At 38.0% G+C, this 22,973-nt stretch overlaps 1 protein-coding gene across 2 annotated transcripts in view; it reads right to left on the reverse strand.

Moving 5' to 3' along the window:
- The window catches only part of Bmt2 (base methyltransferase of 25S rRNA 2 homolog), an 89,593-nt gene extending 73,160 nt beyond the window's left edge, over positions 1–16,433 (reverse strand). Inside the window, exon 1 of one of the 2 annotated variants that reach the window (XM_029556887.1) lies at positions 16,026–16,433. In XM_029556887.1, the coding sequence (XP_029412747.1) occupies positions 16,026–16,179 (154 nt within the window). In that variant the 5' untranslated portion in view covers positions 16,180–16,433. The remainder of the gene's footprint in view (positions 1–16,025) is intronic. The other variant, XM_008854530.3, reaches the window with a different exon arrangement.
- Positions 16,434–22,973: the final 6,540 nt, after the last annotated feature.

Here is a 22,973-nt window from a genome sequence, read left to right on the forward strand (position 1 = left end):
GAATAAATTTTTAAAAAGAGCGTAAACATCCAAATTATAATAAAATTTGTTGCTCAACTAAAATTCAATCTACAGTTAGCTGTCAATAGTGACTTAATTAAAATTTGAGTATTTTAAAAACTGTTTCTACTCTCAAAATAAGACTTAAAATAATTCAGAATAGCACGTTCAAAGTTGTGTGTGTGTGTGTGTGTTGTGTGGTTGTGTGTGTAACATCACTGTTAGGCTGATTAAAAACGTTTTATCTTGGGGCCGGGCTCAGGGCCCGGCATGGCGGCACACACCTTTAGTCCCAGCACTTGGGAGGCAGAGGCAGGCGAATCTCTGTGACTTCAAGGCCAGTCTGGTCTACCTAGTGAGTTCTAGGACAGCTGGGGCTACAGGAAGACCCTGTCCCAAAACAGAAAAACAAAAAACAAACAAACAAAAAAAACCCTTTTTATCTCATTTTGCCTTAATGCTAGAAAAAACTTACACCTGGAAGAGGAGTCCCATCTAATAAGTTGTTTTATAGCAATTCACAAATCTTTCTGGAAAATCTATAAGCTTAAGGTAAAGTGATTTGAGTAAAAACACTAATTTATATAGGAGTTCCTTCTGAGGGAGAAAAGTGAATTGATACATTTTTATTTTTCTCAGTAACTATCCTACTTCTCAGTCTTAAAAGATATAAACATACAAAGTTAATTAAGTGTAACTTTGAGGAAAATTTAAGATAAGAATAGAGTTACAAATCATACATGATAAGGAGTTAATAAACAAAAAACATAAGGAACTCACACAACTCAATAGTAAAGGGTACCAATCTATTTAAAAAGTGGGTAAAGGGACTAAACCTGTATTTTCCTAAAGAAGGGCATATAAAAGGATTGATGGGTACATGAAAAGATGCTCATCATCACTCATCATTAATCACTAGGGAAACACAATTTAAAACCACTATGTGATGGCTAGTATAAATAAGAAAAATAACAGTGTGGTGAAAAGGGAACCTGTACTCAGAAACACTATGCTGAGAAGGTAATACAGCCATTATGGAAAACAGTAGGCAGGTTCTTCAGAACAGCAAACACTGAATTATGATATGACTTAGATAGTCCATTTCTGGAGCTACATATATTCCAAGGGAAATAAATCAGTATGTCAAAGAGGCATCTGTAATCTCATGTTCACTGCAGTGTTAATCACAATAAGATAAAGAAAAAACTTAAATGTCCCTCAATGGGTAGTGAATAATTATGGTACATACATACATAATAAGCATCATTCTACCTTTAAAAAGGAAATCCTGACATTTGTGACAATGTACATGAACCTGGAGCCCATTTTGCTACATGAAATACACGAGACACTTATACCTAGAATCTAAGGCAGTGGGCCTTAAAGAAGTACAGAGCAGAGTGTGGTATCAGAAGTTTTGGGAGGATGGTAAAGAAATGAGGAGATAGATGTTGGTAAAAGGGTACACACTAAGTTACAAAATGAGTAAGTTCTAGAGATCTAATGTACACCATAGTAACTATGATAGAATACATACATTAATAAAGAAGTAGAGCAGCAATGTGCCTTGACACCCCTACTGCCTGAGCAACTCCAATTTCCCCAACCCCACATTCTCTTCTCCTTCTAAACTTTTGCTCTTAGTACCCCAGATCTCCCGACTACCCTCTTAGTCCAGACCTGCCCACAGCATCCTGAGCCCCTGCACTCAGACCAGCTCAATTTTTCAGTCTAGTTAGAGACTTCACAGGCTGTCAACACCCCCAACTTGCCTTTGGACTCCTAAGATCAGCCTTCTACCCTGGCTGTCCCAACTCCCACTTGCCTTTCATTCCCAAGACCAGCCTTCTTCCCTGGTAAGTCCAATCCCACCCATTGCACCTTGACTCCCCTATAGCCTGAGCAACTCCAATTTTCCCAACCCCACATCCTGTTCTTTTTCCTTGTGCACAGGCCCACTTTTTCTCTTAGCACCCCAGATCTATGGACTGCCCACCTAGCTCTGCAAGCAAGGCTGGAGAACTTTCCCAATTGAACGGTGCCCATCCTACCAAATACCATTTACAGATTCAATGCAATGCCAATCAAACTCCCCATGACATTCTTCAGAATTTGGAAAAAAAAATCCTAATATTCATATGGAAGCACAAAAGACCCTGAATTGTCCAAGACCCTGGATTGTCAAAGCAACTCTGAGCACAAAGAGCAATACTGGCTAAATTACTATACCAGATTTTAAACTACATTACAGAGCTATAGTTCTAAAAGTAGCATGGTAATGGCACAAAAATAGACCCACAGATCAATAGAACATAACTGAAGACCCAAACATGAGTACATGAAATTTAAGCTATCTGATATTTGACAAAGGGACCAAGAACACTCACTGGAGGAAAGACAACATTTTTACCAAGTGGTACTGGCAAAGCCCAATCTCTACCTGTAGAAGAATGAAACTAGACCCTTATCCTTCATCTTGTACTAAAGTCAACTCCAAATGGATCAAAGACCTCAGTGCAAAACCTGAAACTTTGAAACTATTAGAAGAAATCATTGGCAGTAACCTACAAGACATAGGTACAGGAAAGGACTTTCTAAATGGGAAATTGCTCAGGAATTAAGGTCAAGAATCAACAAGTGCGACCTCATTAAACTAAAAAGCTTCCATACATCAAAAGAAGCAACCAAGAAGTAAAGAGAAAACCCATAAAGTGGGAGAAAGTCTTTATCAGTGACACATCTGAGAAAAGTTTAACATCTAGAATATATAAAGAATTCAAAGAACAAAGAATCAAGAAATGAAGTGACCCTATTAAAAGATGAACTAAGGATCTGAAGAGAGAGTGTTCACAAGAAGAAATGCAAATTAAAACCACTTTAAGATTTCACCTTACCCCAGTCATTTTGGCTAAGATCAAGAGAACAAATTATAACAAATGCTGGAGAGGATGTGGGGAAAGAGGAATTCTCATTCACTGCTGGTGGGATTGCAAACTCATGCAGCTCCTATGGAAAGCAGTGTGGAGAACTCTTAAAAACTAAAAATGAACCTACCATACACCCAAGGGACTCATTACAGAGAGATTTGTACACCTATGTTTGTTGCTGTTCTTTTCACAATAGCTAAGAGATGGAAGCAACCTAACTGTCCCTCAACTGACAAGTGGATAATGAAAATGTGGTACACTTATACAACAGAGTTCTACTCAATGGTAAAGAAAGATGAAATCATGAAATATTCAGGTAAATGGATGGAACTAGAAACTCTTATACTAAGTGAAGTAACACAGACTCAGAGAAACAAATGACATATGTTCTCCCCTCATATGTGGATCCTAGCACCAAATCCCTATCTGTGAGTATGTATACAGATGTTACTGTAGGAACCAGGATATGAAAGGAACCAGGGAGATAAAGGGAAAGATGGAAGTTGGGAGAGAACAACAGTAGGAGAGAGTAAGGGAGAAATGGATAAAATGGGGGTATTTAAATGGGAGGGGGAGGGAGAGTTATACAAAGAACTTTGGAGATAAAGGGAAAGAAGGAACTCAAGAGAGGTGGGACCACAGGAGACTAGCATTATCAAGAGAGAAATAGGGAAAATGGGAACACTTTAAGTGGGGAAAGCACAGAGGAAGGGCTAAACAAGGAGAGAGGAGAGATCAATAACACCTAGTTAAGTGTAAAAAACCAGAGGGAATCATATTAATCCAACAACCTAATGACAAACTGCACATACAGTATCTCCACATGAGTCCATGTGTATAGCTGAAGACGACATAACAAGAAATAGTGCCAGACAGGAGAAACTTTCCTTTGAGTTGTTGGTCAGGGTGGTCCAAGAGAGTCCCAACACAGGCTATTGCCATAGCTCTTGACTGCCTCCCAGAACTTGAAGATAAGATCCTATTGCTGAAGGTAGAACATACTTTGGACAAAGGATTTAGAACAATGGAGCTGGAACTGACCTGGAAGCCACTTCCCCTGAAGGCTAGCTCTCATAGTTTTGGAGAGCACTACGTAAGCTGCTAAAGGAGAACATCGAATCGATGGTCCAACCCCAGCTTCAAGGCCTAAAAACTACATCAATGACTAGCACAGCAGATGACATTGGTGCAGCAGTGGCACTTTTATCTTGGGGGTAATCAACAGCTATCTAATTGGACAAAAGGCTCACTCAATGGGATGAAACTCATGTGTAGTACTGCAAACATAGGCAAATACACATTCCTGGAGAGGACATAGATCTTAGAGAAAACCCCAAAACTGTCACATTCTTAGACTAATGTAATTTCTTACTCTGTGCACAAAAGGTTATGTATCCTTATATTTACAGAGAAATATCCCAGTCACCATTCATCAAAGAAGCTTCTTTTGCACCAGGAAACTATTACAGAGTACCATAACTGATCCCACACAGAATTGTCTGTGACTTGCCGAAGCCTAAGTTGGCATATCTATAATGCAACCTCTACACCTAAGGCTCATGGAACATAGAACAAGGGGTAAAAAGGACACTAGTGAGTCTCTCAATTCTCATTAATGAAGCTCCCTCATGCAACTGAGGGCCAAGAACACAAAAGGTCAAAAATAGCCAAAGTGTAGAGATTAAGAGTCTGTAGAATGCTGGTCCTTGCACAAGACTCCTATATTAAAATTCACCCACTCAGGGCTCAGGGACCATTTTGGAAGAGGGGACAGAAAAATTTTAAGAGCCAAGGAGGAGGTAAATGACCATATTGAAACAGAGTCCAAAAAGCTACTGAGACCTGCTCAAATGAACCTTCAGTAATGGTGTCAGCAAGTACAAGACCCATGCAAACTCAAGCAGACAAAAACCCAACATAGAACTTGGGAAATGGACAAAAGACCCCAATCTTAGCTGAAGAAATACTGGCAACTGTTTACTGCTACGTGAGGAAACACTTATCTTTCTAAAGGGAGGGAATCTAGATAGGCCAACTAGATATCAGTAGATGAACTTGCACTGATGAACGTCTGGGGACACTAACTTGACACAATAGGCCTTAACACAAAGGACAGAATGTATGACTTCCAGTTGGGAGGGCTATGGAAGGGTGCCAGAGGGGGAGGGGGTATAAAGATGATTAAGATTGATTGAGATGTTCTGTATGTAATACACAAAAATCCAATAGAAAAATTTAAAAAACAACAAAAAAATAAAGTAGATCTTTAGTGAAGACACATTCACACAAAGCAACTGTCATGTGATGGATGTTAACCAGCTTGACTGAGGGAATTATTAAGGAGCGTATACGTCCATCAAAATAACATGGTATATACCTAAAATGTATGTACTTTTTCTGTTTAATATTTTTATTGAGCTTTTGTACATTTTATACAACAGCTATTAATCAAATTTAGGCTCCCTTCTCCATCGCCCCTGCCCCCCCCCACCTCATGTATTTTGCCATAAATGTTAAGTACCATCTGGTCAATCATTTGTACCCTAGATGTCCTTCAGTGAAAGTTTATCCAATGTATGTATTTTTTTATTTAGCAATTATGTCTAGCATATCATAATTCCTAGCATCTTATCCTATGATACCTAAGAATAACAATACATTACTGTTTTTTAAACACTATGATTCTAAAGAAAATATACTATACCGCTCTATGTATGTATAACTATGAAAGGTGAGATGACTCTAAAATGACAAGAGTTAGATGGGCAGTGTATAGAGACAGAGAAGGAATGCAAAGAGAATTCTGGGGGTGATGGAAATATTTTACATTTTGTGGCAGTTTCACAAGTGCAAACAGGTATAAAATTCATGGGATTATGTACATTAAATTGGGTCCACTATATATGAACTACACTTCAATAAATTTGAGTTTAAAAAGTGATGTGTGGCATTGGAGAGATGGCTCAGTGGTTAAGAGCATTGGCTGCTCTTGCAGAAGACCAGGGTTTGAATCCCAGTACCCACAGGGTGGCTAACAACCATTCATAACTCCAGTTCCACAGGATCCAATGCCCTCTTCCAGCCTCCACAGGCACTGCAACACATGAGTGCACTTACATACATGCAGACATAACACTCATATACCTAAAATATAAATAAGGTTTTAAAAAGTTTTTTTTTTAAATGATGTGTAGTGAGCATAGTTAATGGTATACAATAAAAAACAGTATCATGGAAATTTTGATAAATAAGAATATACTAATTTAACTTCAGGGCCAAATTCTCTAAAATAAACAAACACCTCAAAGACGAGTACAGTAAGTCTTGAACTTTTAGAAATTCAGTACAATTATCTGCTTTTGACTTGGGCATACTGCCAAATGTGGCCTTAAGATGTTTTATCTGTAGACAAACAGATTACAAAGTGATGTTCAAAGAATATTTAAAGGTCATTTCTTTTAACACAAAGTAAGTAATGAAACCCATGACCAAGTAGGAAAAAATTATTTTTTTAAGCACTATACCATCCTGCATTTCTTCATGAGCTTTAAATTTATGATCATTCATGAACAAGAACAAAGGTGTGTACCCCACAAATTGCAATGACTACACTAAGTACAAACAAATGAACTTTTGTTGGTCAAATGCAGTTATTTAATCTCTGTAACTGCATTATCTTTTCCTTTTCTGGCAGTTGTTCTCATCACTGGCTGCCAACTCTGGATGCACACTGTAATTACCCAAAAGTCATTCATTTAATTGTTCTTTAGTGAGAAGTGGTCATTTATTCTAGCTCTCCACAAATAAACCCACTGTATAGTTACGGCTCAAAACCAACAGCCTACATCGATGGTGTGAACTCAAAACCACAGTGAAGTAATACAGAGAGCAGTGCATCCTAGGGCAAAGTAGAGTCAAATTAAATAAAAATACACAGATTAAATTTCATACCTATTAACACAATTTGGCCTACAGTATATCTTCATGAAGCAGCCTTTTATAATAAACATTTATGATGATGAAGCTTAATCCAAAATACAAAAGTCTTTGAATACTTCCTGAAAGAGAGATAACATAAGAAAAGTCAGACCAATGTCACTGACACTTGCTAGTCCCTCATGAAAAATAAATCATAGAAGTGTCTATGACTACAAAGATCACTTGGGTAGTTCAATATCAAACTGGAAAATAAAAGAACCTATGAACAGCTTTCCAGACCTTAATTTACGTAAGCAGAGGGATTTCAATACAATATAACAGTGGTTCTCAGAGACTAGATTTTGCAAGTAGCATAAATTTAACCTCAAAAATTCCACAGCTCTAATATCAGTGTCCTAAATTTTGATCTGCAAACTCAGGGCATATAACTATTTGTTTATAGTTATATAAACAAATATACAAAACTATTACCACATTTTAATATAAACACAGAGACATTATGTCTATTCAAATATTTTTAATTTTTCTGTAGGCTATTTAAAAAAACTGGGACTGGCAATGAAATGAAGGAACCAATGGATAGAGGGCAGAGTTACAGATAAAATGAGAAAACAGAATTCACTACATATAGTAAAAGCTATTTCATCATTGTTTATCAAATGTTAAAGACAAACACTTTACCTTATCTATAACCGCTAGTATTTTTAACTTTATGTACAGAAAAACAGAGTAACGATCAAAATAATTTGGATCACTTAAAAATGGGTAAAGGCTGGTCAGGCATGGTGGCACATGCCTTTAATCTCAGCACTCAGGAGTCAGAAGGAGGCAGATCTCTATGAGATCAAGGCCTGCTCGGTCTACATACAGGGTTCCAGGTCAGCTGGGGCTACAGGGAGACCCTGTCTCAAATAAATAAATAAATAAATAAAATAAATAAAATTAAAAGTTAGAGGATATGAGCATAAATTAGAAAAAAATTTGAATGCAAAAGGTAAACTTTTTAATTAATGTAAATTATAAAATGCAGCTATCTGGAAACATTTGTATTAGTTTCTTCTGTATGTGTGTCTTCAATCTATGTGAGGAATGGTATTAGGTATTAGTGACAGCAAGGTAAAAGGCAGAGTTCTACTAAAGGAACTGTTCAGTGGAACAAGAGACAAGTAAACCAGTAAATGATCAATACTGTAATGGTTCATACAACTGTGCATAAAGCACAAAAGGGGGCACTTATTTGTGTAGGATCTGTCCTCGGCATTGCAAGAAACTAGCCTAAATGACCAAAGTTCTCTAATTTTAAATCATAGTGCTTGCTAACCTGAGACTGACTGATTTATCTATTTAGGTATTCTATGACAGGGCTTTGCTATATGTCCCAGGCTGGCCTCAAGCCTCCTAAGTGTTGGGATTAAAGGCATGTACCACCAACATGCCCAGCTAATATCTTGAATTTTAAACTGTAAAGAAAACAAACTTTCTGAGTATCACTACTTCTAGTTTCAAGATGAACAGTTTAGAAAATATTAAGTGAATAGGTAGGGATAGGGTAGGGTCAGGGACAGTGTCCAGTAACCACCAAAGTTTTAATTCTACCGTGGAGATGTAAAGACAGGATAGCTACAGACACACCTCTGTGTTATCTGAGTAACTTGAAGAAGGTTGGGATCCCACTGCTTTTAGTGATTAGCAAGGACTAATAAATATGGGAGATCTGAAAGTTTATTTCAGAATAAACAGGAACATCTTAACACAACTGTCACATTGTCTTAACACAACTGTGAATTATTAAAATTTACGATGTGAGATTACTCCCACAAACAAGATAATATTATAGGTAAATTCTGTTATACATGTTAAACAATTTTTTTCAAAAATTTATGACAGAAAAGGTGCTTCCAGGCACCACATTTTTCTAAGTTAGTAAAAATACGGTTATAACAGGGACAGCGATGAATTTGCATGAATTATTTAGATAATAGTGTAGGTGTGCTATTTCCACCATAGAAATAGCAACAAGCAACCACAGAAGAAAATGGCAACACAATAAGCTAAACCAATTTAGGCATCAAATATAGCAAAGGATAAATTAAAAGCCACTACTTATATAGGCATTGTACCTTAAAAGAAAGAACTCTTTACACAAAAGTGTAGCAAAATACTCAGCATTGAAAAATCATTAAGTTATTTAGCTATCTCAACTGATACTTCACTTATGTACACTATACTTTCATTATAGAAATGAAGCATCTTACAGGCACAGGCAGAGAATGAGTACTAAAACACAATTAGAACTCCCAAGATAAAAACATTCTTTTGCATCAAAATATCTTGTTCTACAAAAACCTTACTTCAATGGGGTTTTTGTTTTTGTTTTGTTCTGTTTCTTTACTCCCAAAGTAAACAGTCAAGTGCATCAGAAGCAAACAGGAGAGAGTTAAATATGCTCCAATCTCCAATTTACAGAATTGCTTTTCGAGGGTTAGGAATTAGCATTTTTAAAATCACCATAGGATTTTGGGGGCACTCAATAACACAGAAGAAGCATCACATTACATACTTAAAGCTACAAACATGATTTAGGCCAATAAATGCTGAGAATCATTCAGATTCAAAATCATTTCTCAAAGAACATAATGATTTTAATTTATCCTTTCTTGAGAACTTTATACTGTCACTTTGTCCACTTTTACTATAAATGAAGCATAAATACTAAGTTTATAGGTCTACTGTGTAACCACCCAGCACAAAAGAACCTCCATTTCTAGAACAGTCCCAGGGTCTGTTCTGTGAAGTTTCCACTCTCTCCTTTAACCCTAAACGACTCGCATCTCCAAGCATCGCTCACTCATGTTACCATCACTCCTCTGGGCTATGTTTTATCCTCCATAGAGGGGGCTTCCTATCTTCAACTTATGGAGTACATTTTATATTAAATCACGGTCTTTAGCCCCATCAGCTAATCTGCCGATCCACCCTTTTCCCCTCAACATTCCTGCTCAAGTATACATAATACATTTCTAAACTGGATGTTTAATGGCTACTATTCACATTTTCCCAGTCAAAATTGCTTTATGGTATCTTTGTTTTTCCTCTTTACTTTTCCTAAAACTACTTACTCTGACCCTAAAAATATTTTTATTTTTCTTCATTTTTACTATCATTACTGCTGCTCATGTCTTCAATTTTCAATCAAGTGAGGATAAGCATCCCCAACCAGTCTCCTTTCTACATTACTTCCCACTACAATCTATTGTACTTTAATTCAGTGTTCCACAACTTTTTTTTCTCTACTGTACACTCCATGTACAATAATATAGAGGGTTACATTCTACAAAGTTACAAAGATAACATTTACATGGACCCGAGGCTAAAAACTATCACATCTGTGTTTGTTCTGTTAAATAACCAAATGATTTGCATCAGTACTTTTATTTTTAGTGTATTTTTTGCAAGATAACCCCCCTAAAGAGATACCACAACGCCACATAACAAAATCAAGTAAGTAGCATACACTGCACAACTAGTGTGTGCCTGTTGTGTGTGCCTGTCACTCAACTGAATCAATGTTCCTTTATCTTTCAGTGTGACTATTATGCTCTTTTCATTTGAATCCCCCTGCAAAAATTTTTCCTAAAACAAAGTTAACTGATTTTCTGTGGAGCCTTTATTTGCTGATCAAGCAAAGATTCTATCACACACATACATACCTTTCTGATTCTATAGCAGAAAGGGTGTTGACTAGGATCATAAAAAGAAAACTGCAAAACCTCACATGAAAAAAGTAAACCTGTTGAAAAAAATTTCTTGGGGTCATGGAATTAGTCAATTTCTTAAAACAGATGTGGAAAAAAATCACTGGAAGAAAAAAGTGAAGGAAATTTCAAGCTAAAGTAGCCTGTACTCCAATTTTTTAAAACAATTCCAAAATTACATTCAATTTTTAAAAATTGTATTTATTATTTTTATTTTATGTGTATGAGTGTATTGCCTGCATGTATGTGAGTGCACCTATGTCGTGCAATGCCACAGAGGACAGAAGAGGGCTTCGGATTCTCCTGGAACTGGAGTTAAGGACAGTTCACAGCTGCCATGTGGGTGCTGGGAATAACACCCGGGTCCTCTGCAAGGGCAGTCAGTGCTCTTAACCGCTGAGCCATCTCTCCAGCCCCCATTCTATCAATTTTTAAGGCTGCTTTGGTTTTAGTTCTAAATTATTTCTAATTCGAGGTTTCCCTTTCCCCACAATTCTCTCATTTCAGATGCTTACTAGAGAATAACAACTATATTCCTCAGTTTATCTTTTTTATTAGTGTATATTCATTGTACAATATAACTGATTATGTTATACTTCAATTTATAACGTGCACTTTAATTATATCCACCGTCCATACAAACTATGTCCCTCTTATCCCCACTTTCACTGGTCCTCTTCCTAATTAGCCCTACTTTTCAGGTAATTTTTTAAAAATATTTTATTTATTATTATTTTATTTTATGTGTATGCATGTATTGCCTGCATGTAGGTAAATGCACCCGTATAGTGCAATGCCCGCGGAGGACAGAAGAGGCTGTCGGATCCCCTGGAACTGGAGTTACGGACAGTTGTTAGCTGCCATGTGGGTGCTGGGATTCGAACCTGGGTCTTCTGCAAGAACAACTAGTGTTCTTAACCACTGAGGCATCTCTCCAGTCCCAGGTAATTTTTTTTTAATTCAGAATTTTCTTATTAGTGAAAACATGCAAAGCATGTCTGCCGATAGCTTTTTCACTTCACATGATGATAACCAATCACATGCATTTTCCTACAAGTGACATATTTTTTTAACCTTATGAAGAAAACACTATTTTGCATACATGCACGTTTTCTTTATCCATTGATTGACTGATTTACATCTAGACTAATTCCATCACAAGGCTACTGTAAAAAGCGTTCCAATGAACATGGGTGAGTAGGTATCTCTGATGCATGCCAACTCAAATTTATTTGGTAATATATCCAAAAGTGGCATAGCAGTGTCCCCACTGTAAACTGTTCTAGCTAATATTTATCTCAAACTAAGGAAAAAAATCAATTTACTACTAATCAGCAAAATTAAACTATTTGGTCTCTCCACTAGATTCTGCTCACCTCTTAAGCCTTGTCACATCATTTCCTCACCCCCTCCCCAATTACCCTAACAGCCATGTAAAAAGCCAAGCACAGCATAATGCAGCTGGAATCGCTCTGCTGGGGAGGATACCAGGGGCTTCCCTGACTAGTCAGTTTAGCCTCACAGGTGCAGTCTCAGATCAGAGAGATCCTATTGCCAAAAATAAGGTGGACAATAACTGAGGAAGACACCTAAAGTTGACTGACCTCTGCACACACACATGCAAGTGCACCCCCACCCCGCCGTGAATACACACACACACACACACACACACACACACACACACACACACAAACAAATAAAAAACAAACAAACAAACAAAACACAAAACTGAAAACACATGGCCACAAGGCTCTAGTTCTGTTCTCAATCTGAGATCTACTAATCAGGTAAATCTTACTAAGCAATGAAATGACTATTTGGAAAACAAAACCAGCTATTTCTTACTAATAAGCTGTCTATACTTCATATGATCAACTTAATATATTTTTAGTTGGTTTCAAGATCAACTCTTAGAATTCTATACAGCAAAGACAAAAAGCATGGCCAAGCACATTTTCTTTCACATACACTCAATATATAACATTGTTTCTTATCTATAAATGGCCAAGCATAAGGAACATCTCTTCTCATCACCAGTGCTAAGAATCACTCTCACATTTTCTTTTAGTAACTACTTCAGACACACAACACTATCTCAAACACGGACCATTTTTCCAATTTTCACTTTAGGTGGTACTAGAGGACAGTCAGTACAACGGAGTAGAAAGTGAAAAGGTAGTAAAGGAGTGCATAACATCAACCTGCTCGCCTTTGGTACAGTGGTCACTGTTTCCACCCTAAGCCTTCTCATCACTCTCAATACTTATCAGTTGGACATATTAGAACAGTGGAGGAAAAAACTCTTCCCCACCACAGCAGGAAGGTCTCATTTTCATTTTTCTTTCTGCTGCATTTCAATTCCACTACAGGAGATAAAGAAAAAGGTCTATTCGCCAACTCTACATGTTTTATACAGTCCTTACTCATGATCTTTCTTTTTTTTAAATTTTATTTATTTTTATTGTATGTGTATGCATGTATTGCCTGCATGTAGGTAAGTGCACCCGTGTCATTCAATGCCCGTGAAAGTCAGAAGAGGCTGTTGGATCCCCTGGGACTGGAGTTATGGACAGTTGTTAGCTGCCATATGGGTGCTGGGATTCGAACCTGGGTCTTCTGCAAGAACAACCAGTGTTCTTAACCACTGAGCTATCTCTTCAGCCCCCATGATCTTACTTCTCAATGACTGCTTTGTTTCCTTTTTCATTCCACTCCAACTTATTTCTTTCTTTACCAGTATATCCCTGAAAAATCTGTACTTCACACTGTCCCAACTCAGTCAAACATGCATCATCCATAAATAGCACATACCAATTTATATCCTTTTTCTTGCCCAAATTTTAGGGTTATGTCCTGTTTCCCCATTTATCTTATATTAAAGCATTAAAAGAAACCAGTATTAGGAATAAGAAATAGGAGGAGAATCCTCTTATTTCCTATAAAATAATATAGCACTAACAACAAACTCTCTATGCTTAAAGCACGTTACTTTAATCTTTTTAGGATTCAGTCCACTCATCTACAAAATGAAAGAATTAATTTAGATCATATTCCAAATATGGCTGATAAATTTCCAATTCCTAGTGTTAGAGATGTTAAAACTGTAGGTTCAAGATAGAATGCAATTTCTGATCATCTATGTTTGGAAATCATTAATAAAAACTAAGGGTTCTTATAATTTTACATTTCAAGATTCTAAGCTAAAATTTTCACTACAGTTCCTGGTACTAAAACTGTTACAAAGGAGTACAATTTCCACAGTTACTGGTACTACAGTTCAAGTTTGTTACTGACTAAATAAGCCTTTGTAGGTTGACCTAGTATCTAACTACCACTTATACTTTGGTAACAGCTAATTTACAAATGAGCTTGTGAAATACCTTTACAGAGGGCAGAGCAACAGTACTACACTATTACGTCCCCAAAGTAAAACACTAAAAATTATTTCTTTGGGTTATTTGCCCAGACTTTCATATAAGGCACCAAAACAACTGAGCCTAGGCCATGTCAAACGTAAAAGTTAGAAGAGGCATGCTCATCCAGGTCATTTACTTTGCTAGTTAACTGATGGGGTATTACATATTGCCAGATAAAGGTCTAGAGAAGCCTGGAGTGTTGATGGAATTCAGGGCATTAAAATGCCAAAAGAATAGCCTCATTAAAATGTTTAGACTTCCAGGACTTTACCAGCCCAGAAGCACATTAGAACATACAAGCTTGAATTATATGTATCGCTTTCAGTTCTGGCAATTTCTTAGTACTAATCCTCATTATGAACCAAGTGTTCCTCTGGTTAATATTTGGAATCAAAGACATGTTTAAACATGTGGGACTGAGCATAACAGTAGCTTGAAGAGATGATGACACATTAGCAGTGCGTTAATTTAAATGGAACCTATTTATTTATGAGTAAATGAATAACAAAAAGTATTACAAAAAGGTAAGAATAGAAACTGAATTACACACTAGTCATGTTCTTTAAAATGATGTACTTAAATTTGTACAAAATGGCACAATAAATTGCAGAAAAATGGGTCTACTTATTTCCTCATTTCGCCAAACAACATAAAAACCCATACTGAATGCCATTATGTAAGTGCATTTTGTGAATATCAAGAGTGATGTAACTGTTGCTATGGTAACCACTCATTTTATTCAATTGTGGTTGGGAATTAAAGCATTTTGAATATAAAAAATTCAATAGATTAATATGCTTGCCAAGGCTCTTCTATTGGTGCCTATTAAACAATAGCTATGAACCATCTTTGGGGATATCAAATAGCCTCTATTCAAACCAAGGCCTGAGTTGTCAAGGAAAGAAAACTTTGAATAGTTTTAGAAATTAAATGCATCAACAACATTCAAAGGAAGAAAGCCACTTGGAATGAACTTTTAGAGCCATGGAAAAGTGTGCATGGGTGACAAGTTAACATGATCTCACGTCTTTGTTCTTTCATTGTCATAACTTCTCTTCTAACCTAAATTATTAACTAGGAATCTGACTAACATTAGAAGCCTGCTGACTTTTCATTTTGTAATTATGCTAAAGCAAAAGCAGGCTAAAAGTATCCCATTTTGAGACTTCAGAGAATTTTTTCCTGAGTCTATGAAAAATACTGCAAATTGTCCGAATCTTAAAAAGTTGCTCTGCTCAAAAGCCTACATTTAAAAATACCAGGATAACTGTAAAATCCAACCATAAAAACTTCTCTGGTATAAGTAAAAGCCAGTAAAGCTTCCCTGGTGATCTCACACGGAGGGGGCTGCACAGAGGGCCGGTTTCAGGGGCTTCTGTGTCTACCGGAGGCTCGGTGGTTAGAGACTTCAACACTGCACGGATCTTGAAAGCCTACCCCAGATCTCTTCCAGGCCTGCCTCCACAAACAAGATGGGAGTGTTTGCGGCGGGAGAGGGCAGCTGGCTGTCGCCCCTTCCCTGGCTACAAGGTGAAGCACGACGAGCTCCGCCGTAGGGCCTGCTGACTTCGCATCCCGGGAAGCCCAGGCTGGGGAGGCCTGGGCACAGCCCCACCAATGGGCGACGAGGAAAAGGGGCTGTCGCCAGCCAGGAGAACAACAGGCTGGTTCGGCGCAGCCCGAGTGAGGGGCAGCTCCGCGTCTCCGTCTTTCCCCGACGGAGCCTACGTCTTCGGGTTTTACCTGGCGTCCCTCACTACGGACAACCCTACCTCCTGAGTGCGTGGGGGTGACTACGGTCTCAGCACTCCGGCCGGGGACAGGGGCTGCGGGCCGCGACTACCCTGAAGGCCCTGGCCACCGAGGCTGCGGGAGGCGGGCCGCGACCTGGGCCGACGTGCGGCCACAGCGCGTGTCGATGGTGGCTTGGCAGGCCGGGCAGGCTGACAGGGCCGAGGGCCGCGCTTCCCCTCCCCCGTGCTGTTTACCTTCGCGGTACTTCTTGCGGAGCCGCCGGTGGACGCTCTTCACCACCCCGGACAGCTTCTCCTGCTCCAGCTTCCGCTCCTGCTCGCGGGGCTGAGCGGCGCTGGGTGGCCGCTGTCCACGCGCAGCGCCTCGGCCGCCGGGCCCAGGCTCCATAGCGCCGCCGCCGCCACCGCCGCCCCTCGGGCCCCCGCGGTCGCTCCCCGGACGGAGGAGGTGGGGAAGGAGGAGGCAGCCAGCAGCGGAGGCAGCAGCCTGAGGAGACCGAGGGGCCCAGGCGACGGCCTGGGAGGCGGTGTCTTCCCAAGCGCGCAAGATGATTGGTGGATTGCGGAGGGTTGGGCGGAAACGGAAAGAGCCTAAGGCCAATGGACGGAGGGCAGCGGCGGAGCACCGGGTTGTTTGGAACCAGCAGCTGGAGGAGGCGGGGCTCGCCGCTGGGGGCCTACGCGGAGGGAGCTCAGGGCCCCTCGCTACACCACTCCGCGCGTGCACTGCGCAGGCGCCCTGGCGCGACTGGGGGAGGCTTGTGGTTTCTTGCGTGCCTACGTCCGAGACTTTGCTTAGTTTGTGCTAAATTTTACAGTTTAACTTTGGCACATTTCCCAGCGTTTCGATCCTTTATGTGTCATATGATGCTACGGGGAAGGGATGGTCCACCAGAGCTCCAGCTGCACCTTGTCACACCTTATGTAGATTCCTTTCGGCCAAGACGCCCTTTAAATTGCACTTGACAGTGCGGTATTTTACACTCCTGGGGGAAATCCAAGCTTGTATGCTTTCTTTGGGGCAAGGAGAGGTCAAACAACCAAATCCTGAATTAGTTCTAGAGTTAAGAGAGGTTAATGCCTGTTGCTGGGCTAAACAGGGAAAACAGGGAAAGGAGTGGTGCCACATAAGCAGTTGGAAACAATGAAACACAATGGATGTTTTTTAGAACTTCTGTAGTGACCATGGTTTTAACAGGCAAACCTACCTTGTTGTAGCTTTCCGTAGAACTCAGGAAAGTTCACTCTGGTGGCCTCTCTCGCTCCAGTTTGGAGGAATAGTTCACCAGAGTTCAGCAGTCCGTCCCCCCCCCCCACGCCCCCCCCTCCCCACCCACCCCCACTCCCTCTCTAGTTTACATTCTTGGCTAAAACTCTTGGAGAATGTTTGCTGACTTGTTACCAAAAAAAAAAAAAAAAGAGGGGGGGGGACACTCTTCCAAAAAGGGATTATTTTAGCTCTGAACTGGTACCTAGACTGCTGGAGTTTCAGAGATGCAGAGACAGAGCCCCAGAATGAATTGTCTGCGATTGTGGGGCTACCTCCACCTTACAGCTGTTGGTTACATGACTTGGTGTAGACATTGTTGCAATGAAACTTTCTGAGCAATGAATTCGTGAATATTAGTAACACTTTCCTTATATAACTGTTTCATGCTACCTTTCTGGTAAAGATGATCCCAGAGACATCATGCCTACTTTCCAGATCACAGAAACAGGAACATCATTAGTGAAAAAGATCAAACTCAGACACTTCGCACACTGCAGAAAAACTCATTGCAACTCTGAAGAAAAATTACAATAAGTAATGAAGAAATTACGAATATGGTATCTTATTTAGGGAAATTTCATTTGGAAAGAAAGGAGAGCTTGTATCTTTTTTTTTTTTTCTCTTTCCACATACAAGAGTCAAAGGTGAAAATATTTGAAAGTTACAATGATAGTGAAGACGGTCATAAATGTCATTTATACTAAATAATATGATTTTTAAGAGTGTTCATTTCCTTTTTTTGCCACCATCTAGGGAAGTAAATTTAATAGTGTGGCTTTTTTAAAGATTTATTTTTAGTTTTAGTTATGTGTACCCATGTGGGTTTGTGCACATGCATGCCCGGGCCGTTGGAGGCCAGAAGAGGGCGTCAGATCCCCTGGAGCTGGAGTTGCAGGCAGTAATGAACTGCCATCAGTCTGATGGGAACCCATCTAAGGTCCTCTGTGAGAGTAACTCATGCTCTTAACCCTGGCCCTCTCTCCAGGGGTTTTGTTGTTTTGTTTTAACTTTACTTCCTACTACTGGAAGATGGATTTTTAATTTCTTTTTTAAAGTTAAAAATATTCACTGAGGGGAATTTGGAAAATATAGAAAGGATTAAAGAAGAAAAAAGTCACCTGAACTTCCAAGACTGATAGGTAACTGTGAACATTTGTCTTTGCTTTTATACACTAATTTCAAATGGGGATCATCTCTTGTATACATAACCTACTATTTTGTTAGTTAACATTCAATGACTTCATATTTATGTTGTCTCCATTTTTTTTCTGAATTACAAATTCTATGATAAATACCTTTGTACATTTTTTCTTCAATTATGCAAATCATTAGATAAGTTCCATTAAAGTCAAATTCATAACACAAAGGGTCAAATCTATTAATTTTTAAAATGATTTTCATGTGTATGAGTATTCTCGCACATTATGTAAGTACATTATGTACATGCAATGCTGGCAGAAGCCAGAAGAGGGTTGTCAGCTCCCCTGGAACCGGAGTTACAAATGGTTGTTAGCTATAGTGTGAAGAGCTGGGAATCAAACCTGAGTCCCTTGTAAGAGCAGCTAATGCCTTTAACAACTGAGACATCTGTCCTCCACCAAATGTATGAAGGTTTTTGATGTCTATTGCCTTTTTCAAAATGGGCTAAGAGTCATCACTTCTGGTGACATTCATGTGTCAGTGAATGTTCATGTGTATTATCTTCACTCGTACCAAATATAGGTATTTACATTTGCAAATTGCTCATAAAACTCTTTCAAAGATCTCTGTTTTGAACTCATGAGTAAACTTCTTGCCTTTTTTTTTCTTTTTTAAAATATATTTTATTTATTATTTTTACGTGTATGAGTGTATTGCATGCAGGTATGTAAGTGCACCCCTGTCATGTGAGGACTGTGGAGGCCAGAAGAGGATGTTGGATCCCCTGGAACTGGAGTTACAAACAATTGTTAGCTGCCATGTGGGTTCTGGGAATCGAGTCTAGGTCTTCTGGAAGAACAGCAGGTGTTCTTAACCACTGAGGCATCTCTTCAGCTCCACCTTTTTTTTTCTAACTTTCTCGAGGGGCAACTCAAGAACTAGACATTGGCTAGCCAAATTTCACTTAAATTTGTATGAATTCAAATGGAGCACAGGCTTATATATACTAATGAACACCAATACTAGATCACAGTATAAAGGAAGCTTGTAACTATTACTCTCCTCACCTTATGTAGTAATATTGAATAAAGCTTTCCATCTGCTATAGTAGAAAAGGAATGGTAACAAGTTTCTCCATTTAAGTGAAATAACTGTCACAATTGCTGGAATAAGAAATTCACTGTAGGAGGTAAGTTTGATGTCATATTGAACATGCATACCCTATGCTGAAGAAAACAGCACCTTTCCCCACCTCTGGTGCAGATTTTTATTTATCATAAACATCTTACATTTTTATCCTTTTATCAATATTTTAAATGGATGCTGGGGAAAGAGTTTTAAAGCAGTAATGAAATGCTTCTTTTAAAAAATAAAATAAATAAGCAAATAAACACTATACATCGAGAAGGACAGACTAGTCTGGGGCAAGTACCATTTCTAATGAGTACATTCTACCCGGGGTCACTCATTCTCATTCTCATTCTTTGCCTTATCTGCCAGCTTCTGCACCTCCCCCAGTGTGTCATAGGAAGGGTCCCAAGTGGAAGAACCATTTGAGATAGTGATGAGGAAATGTCTTGTCCTTTTTGTTTATAATCACATTCTATGAGAAAAATGAATTACCGTGGATGACAAAGAGAGTCAACACACTGTAATAAAACAGAAGTTAAAAAAAAAAAAAAAAAAAAAAACTCAGTAACGAAAGCAAACTATTTTTTTTGGTGAGATTCTGCCATTTTTATTTCTTGAATACATTTTGTCTTCATTGTTGGAGACAGGGGAGGGAGTCTGAGTATTATCAAAATGTGTGAAATTCCTGAATAAATAAAAATATATAAAGAAAATTTTTAAAATTCACATCAGAATCTGGGATGTGGCAGGGCACACCTGTAGGTACTGAGTGACCCTGCAAAACATACTGCCGCTATTGAGCATTCCTGCAGAAGAAACTGCATAACTGAAATTAGGATTCTTTAAATTAAATTATTTACATTTTATTTTTCACTTATTTTATTGGTGTTGTCCACTTCACTTTGCCTTTTTAAATTAGAGATGTTAAGTTTATGTTTGTAAAACATTTATAACAATGTGCATCAATAGTGCAAAAAAGATTTGTTCAACCCCTCATTATTGAAGATAGAACTATATTCTATTCCAAGTTGGGAAGTTTTTTGGCACATGACTTATAGAAATTCACTTAAAATGAAGACTGGAAAAGTAAGATCTCTATTATTTTGGAAATAAATGCTTCCTATTATTAGGAAAGTTGTTACTCATGAGTGAAAAAGTATCCATAAGGTTTAAATCTTTTGTTAATTTTTAAATTGTAGAAACATTATTGGTTGGGACTATTGTAGGTAAATTTAAAAATCTTTGTGTTTCTGGAAGTTATCTAATGCCAAGTGGGCCGTCCTAAACACATAAACATGAGCACCACTAAATGGACTCAGTGCATTTTATATATGTGCTTATAAATGTGTATGTAATAATAATCAAAAAGAGGACAAGAAATTGAGTGTGGGTCAGGGGATATAGTAAGAATTGGAAGGGAAGGTGGAGGGGTGGAAAAATGCAAATACAATACTCATATATGAACTTCTCAAAAGAAACTGTTTTACTTATTTTATTTCAACTCATAGAAACTTTCTTTGGAAAATGTATTAAATGTTTTCTTAACTGATTACTCTGATAGAAACAAACAATACAGACTCAGGAAAGAAAAATATTCAGCTGATTTATTTTCATTCAGTAAAACAAATTACAATTTTAAAATCCTATTTATTGAAATATCAATAATTTAAATATTATGTTTAAAATTGATTCCACTATCTATTTGCATTTATTAATATATCTTCAAGCTAACACATAGATTACCTGTCTCTCCAGAGTTAGTACACAGAATAATATTCACAAACTAACTTTAACCACAATAAGTTATGACTATTAATACCTGACTCCAAATGCAACTATTAGATGCACAACAATTTTGTGATATGTTAATTAATTAAATACATTGAACAATCATAAAAGAATTAATATAGTAATAAGCCTACATAGAAAATGGCAATAAATTATGCCCATATAATGAGGTATAAGACTGGGAGATAGATGTTAGGCCAGGTAGTACAGGCCTATAATTTTAACTACTTGGGAGGCTAAAACAGGAGGATTTTTTTATTTTTATCATGTTCAAGAAATAAATACATTTTATATTGGTACTCATTACAAGTAAAAGCATATTGTGTGTGTGTGTGCACATGCACACACACACAAATGCAAAATCTCTATGCATATGTAATAAACTTTCTAACAAACAATTCTTACCTTGACAAAGTGAACTGCACCATGATGTTTTCTTTGTTTTGTTTTCATGTTTAATGCTGTAGCACACACTGCATTGATTTTATGTCCCTCTAGTGAGCCATAGACTAAAATTTAGAAAGCACTGGCATTTTGAAATACCCCATTCAGTCCCCATCCTACAGTGCTTCTGTGACTCCCACTGACTCTGAGAAAGCCATGTGAGATGTTGTGCTGAGGCTGCTCAGTTCCTTCTGGACTTTGTCTTTATATTTGAGAAGTTTCCAACATAATGAATACAGTCCCAGATAAGTAATCTCCACTCTGCTCATCAAATTCTTTCCACGAAGCTTCTCTTGACCAAAGGAATATAACAAAGCAGAGGGTCCAGGGAATAAGTTTGGTCTGTAGAAGACGACCACGGAAAAGTGTCTTTGAGGACTGCAATGATAAAGTTCTGTCTCTCATTTCTCAACATTACCTCTGTAAGCCAAAGAGACAGGCAGGCTTCCCCAGAAAAGTTGCTGTGTCTCACTTTGATGCTTATTGATGCCAGGTGGACTCCAATTCTGCCTCTCTGGTCGTTTTGGAGATATAGAGCTACGTAACATACTCTAATGAATGCATTTTTTATTTGAACTAGCAAGAATGCGTTCTAATTTTTTCTGTAGTAGGGTCTAGTAAAGAGACATCATGGAAGAAAATCAGGTGGGCTGGAAGGCGCTTTCACTGTACTTGCATGTGGATTGTTATCTGCTGGATTTTCAAAAATTCTTTTTAGACAGATTCTTATTATGTAGCTCTGATTGGCCTGAAACTCACTATATATCCTGGCTGGCCTCGAACTCAAAGAAATCTGTCCATCTGCTTGCCAAGTGATGGGATTAAAGGTGAGTGCCACCACATCTGCTGGGTTTTATCAGCTGATGACTTACTACTTCTACATTACAAAGCTGTACGAATAAAAAGAAACCATGGACTGAATTTGCTTTGAAAAGTCAAAATATTATAAAAGTTAGTAAAAATGGTTAGACACAAAGTGTCCAAAGACCCTTCAGGAGGCTAATTTATGCTTTTAAGATTTAATGACTTGTTGCTGAATCATCATTTTTGTCTTTCTATAACAATAGAATATATTCCAAAAATCTCATATTACCACAGAAAATGCAAGGTTTTATATTTCAAACTATAATCATCATGCATTTCTTAAAGTTCACTGTTATTTCTCCCAAATTTTCTTTTTTTAAAAAATTTATTTATTTGCCTTTTTTTCCCTTTTACATTTTTATTAATTATTTTCAGTTGGAAAAAGCATTTCATTACAACAGCATTGACATATTCAATAACAGTTTCCAGAGCTAAGATGCATCTCTTTCAAAATTGGCTGTAAATTTTCAGGTTTACAGTTGAATTAATACAGTTATACAATATTGTACTCAGTATAAACCCTTTAAGACATAAAATTAAATGAA

This window comes from Nannospalax galili, unplaced genomic scaffold (assembly GCF_000622305.1).
Source record: "Nannospalax galili isolate Female #2095 unplaced genomic scaffold, S.galili_v1.0 scaffold787, whole genome shotgun sequence".
Lineage (NCBI taxonomy): Eukaryota > Metazoa > Chordata > Mammalia > Rodentia > Spalacidae > Nannospalax > Nannospalax galili.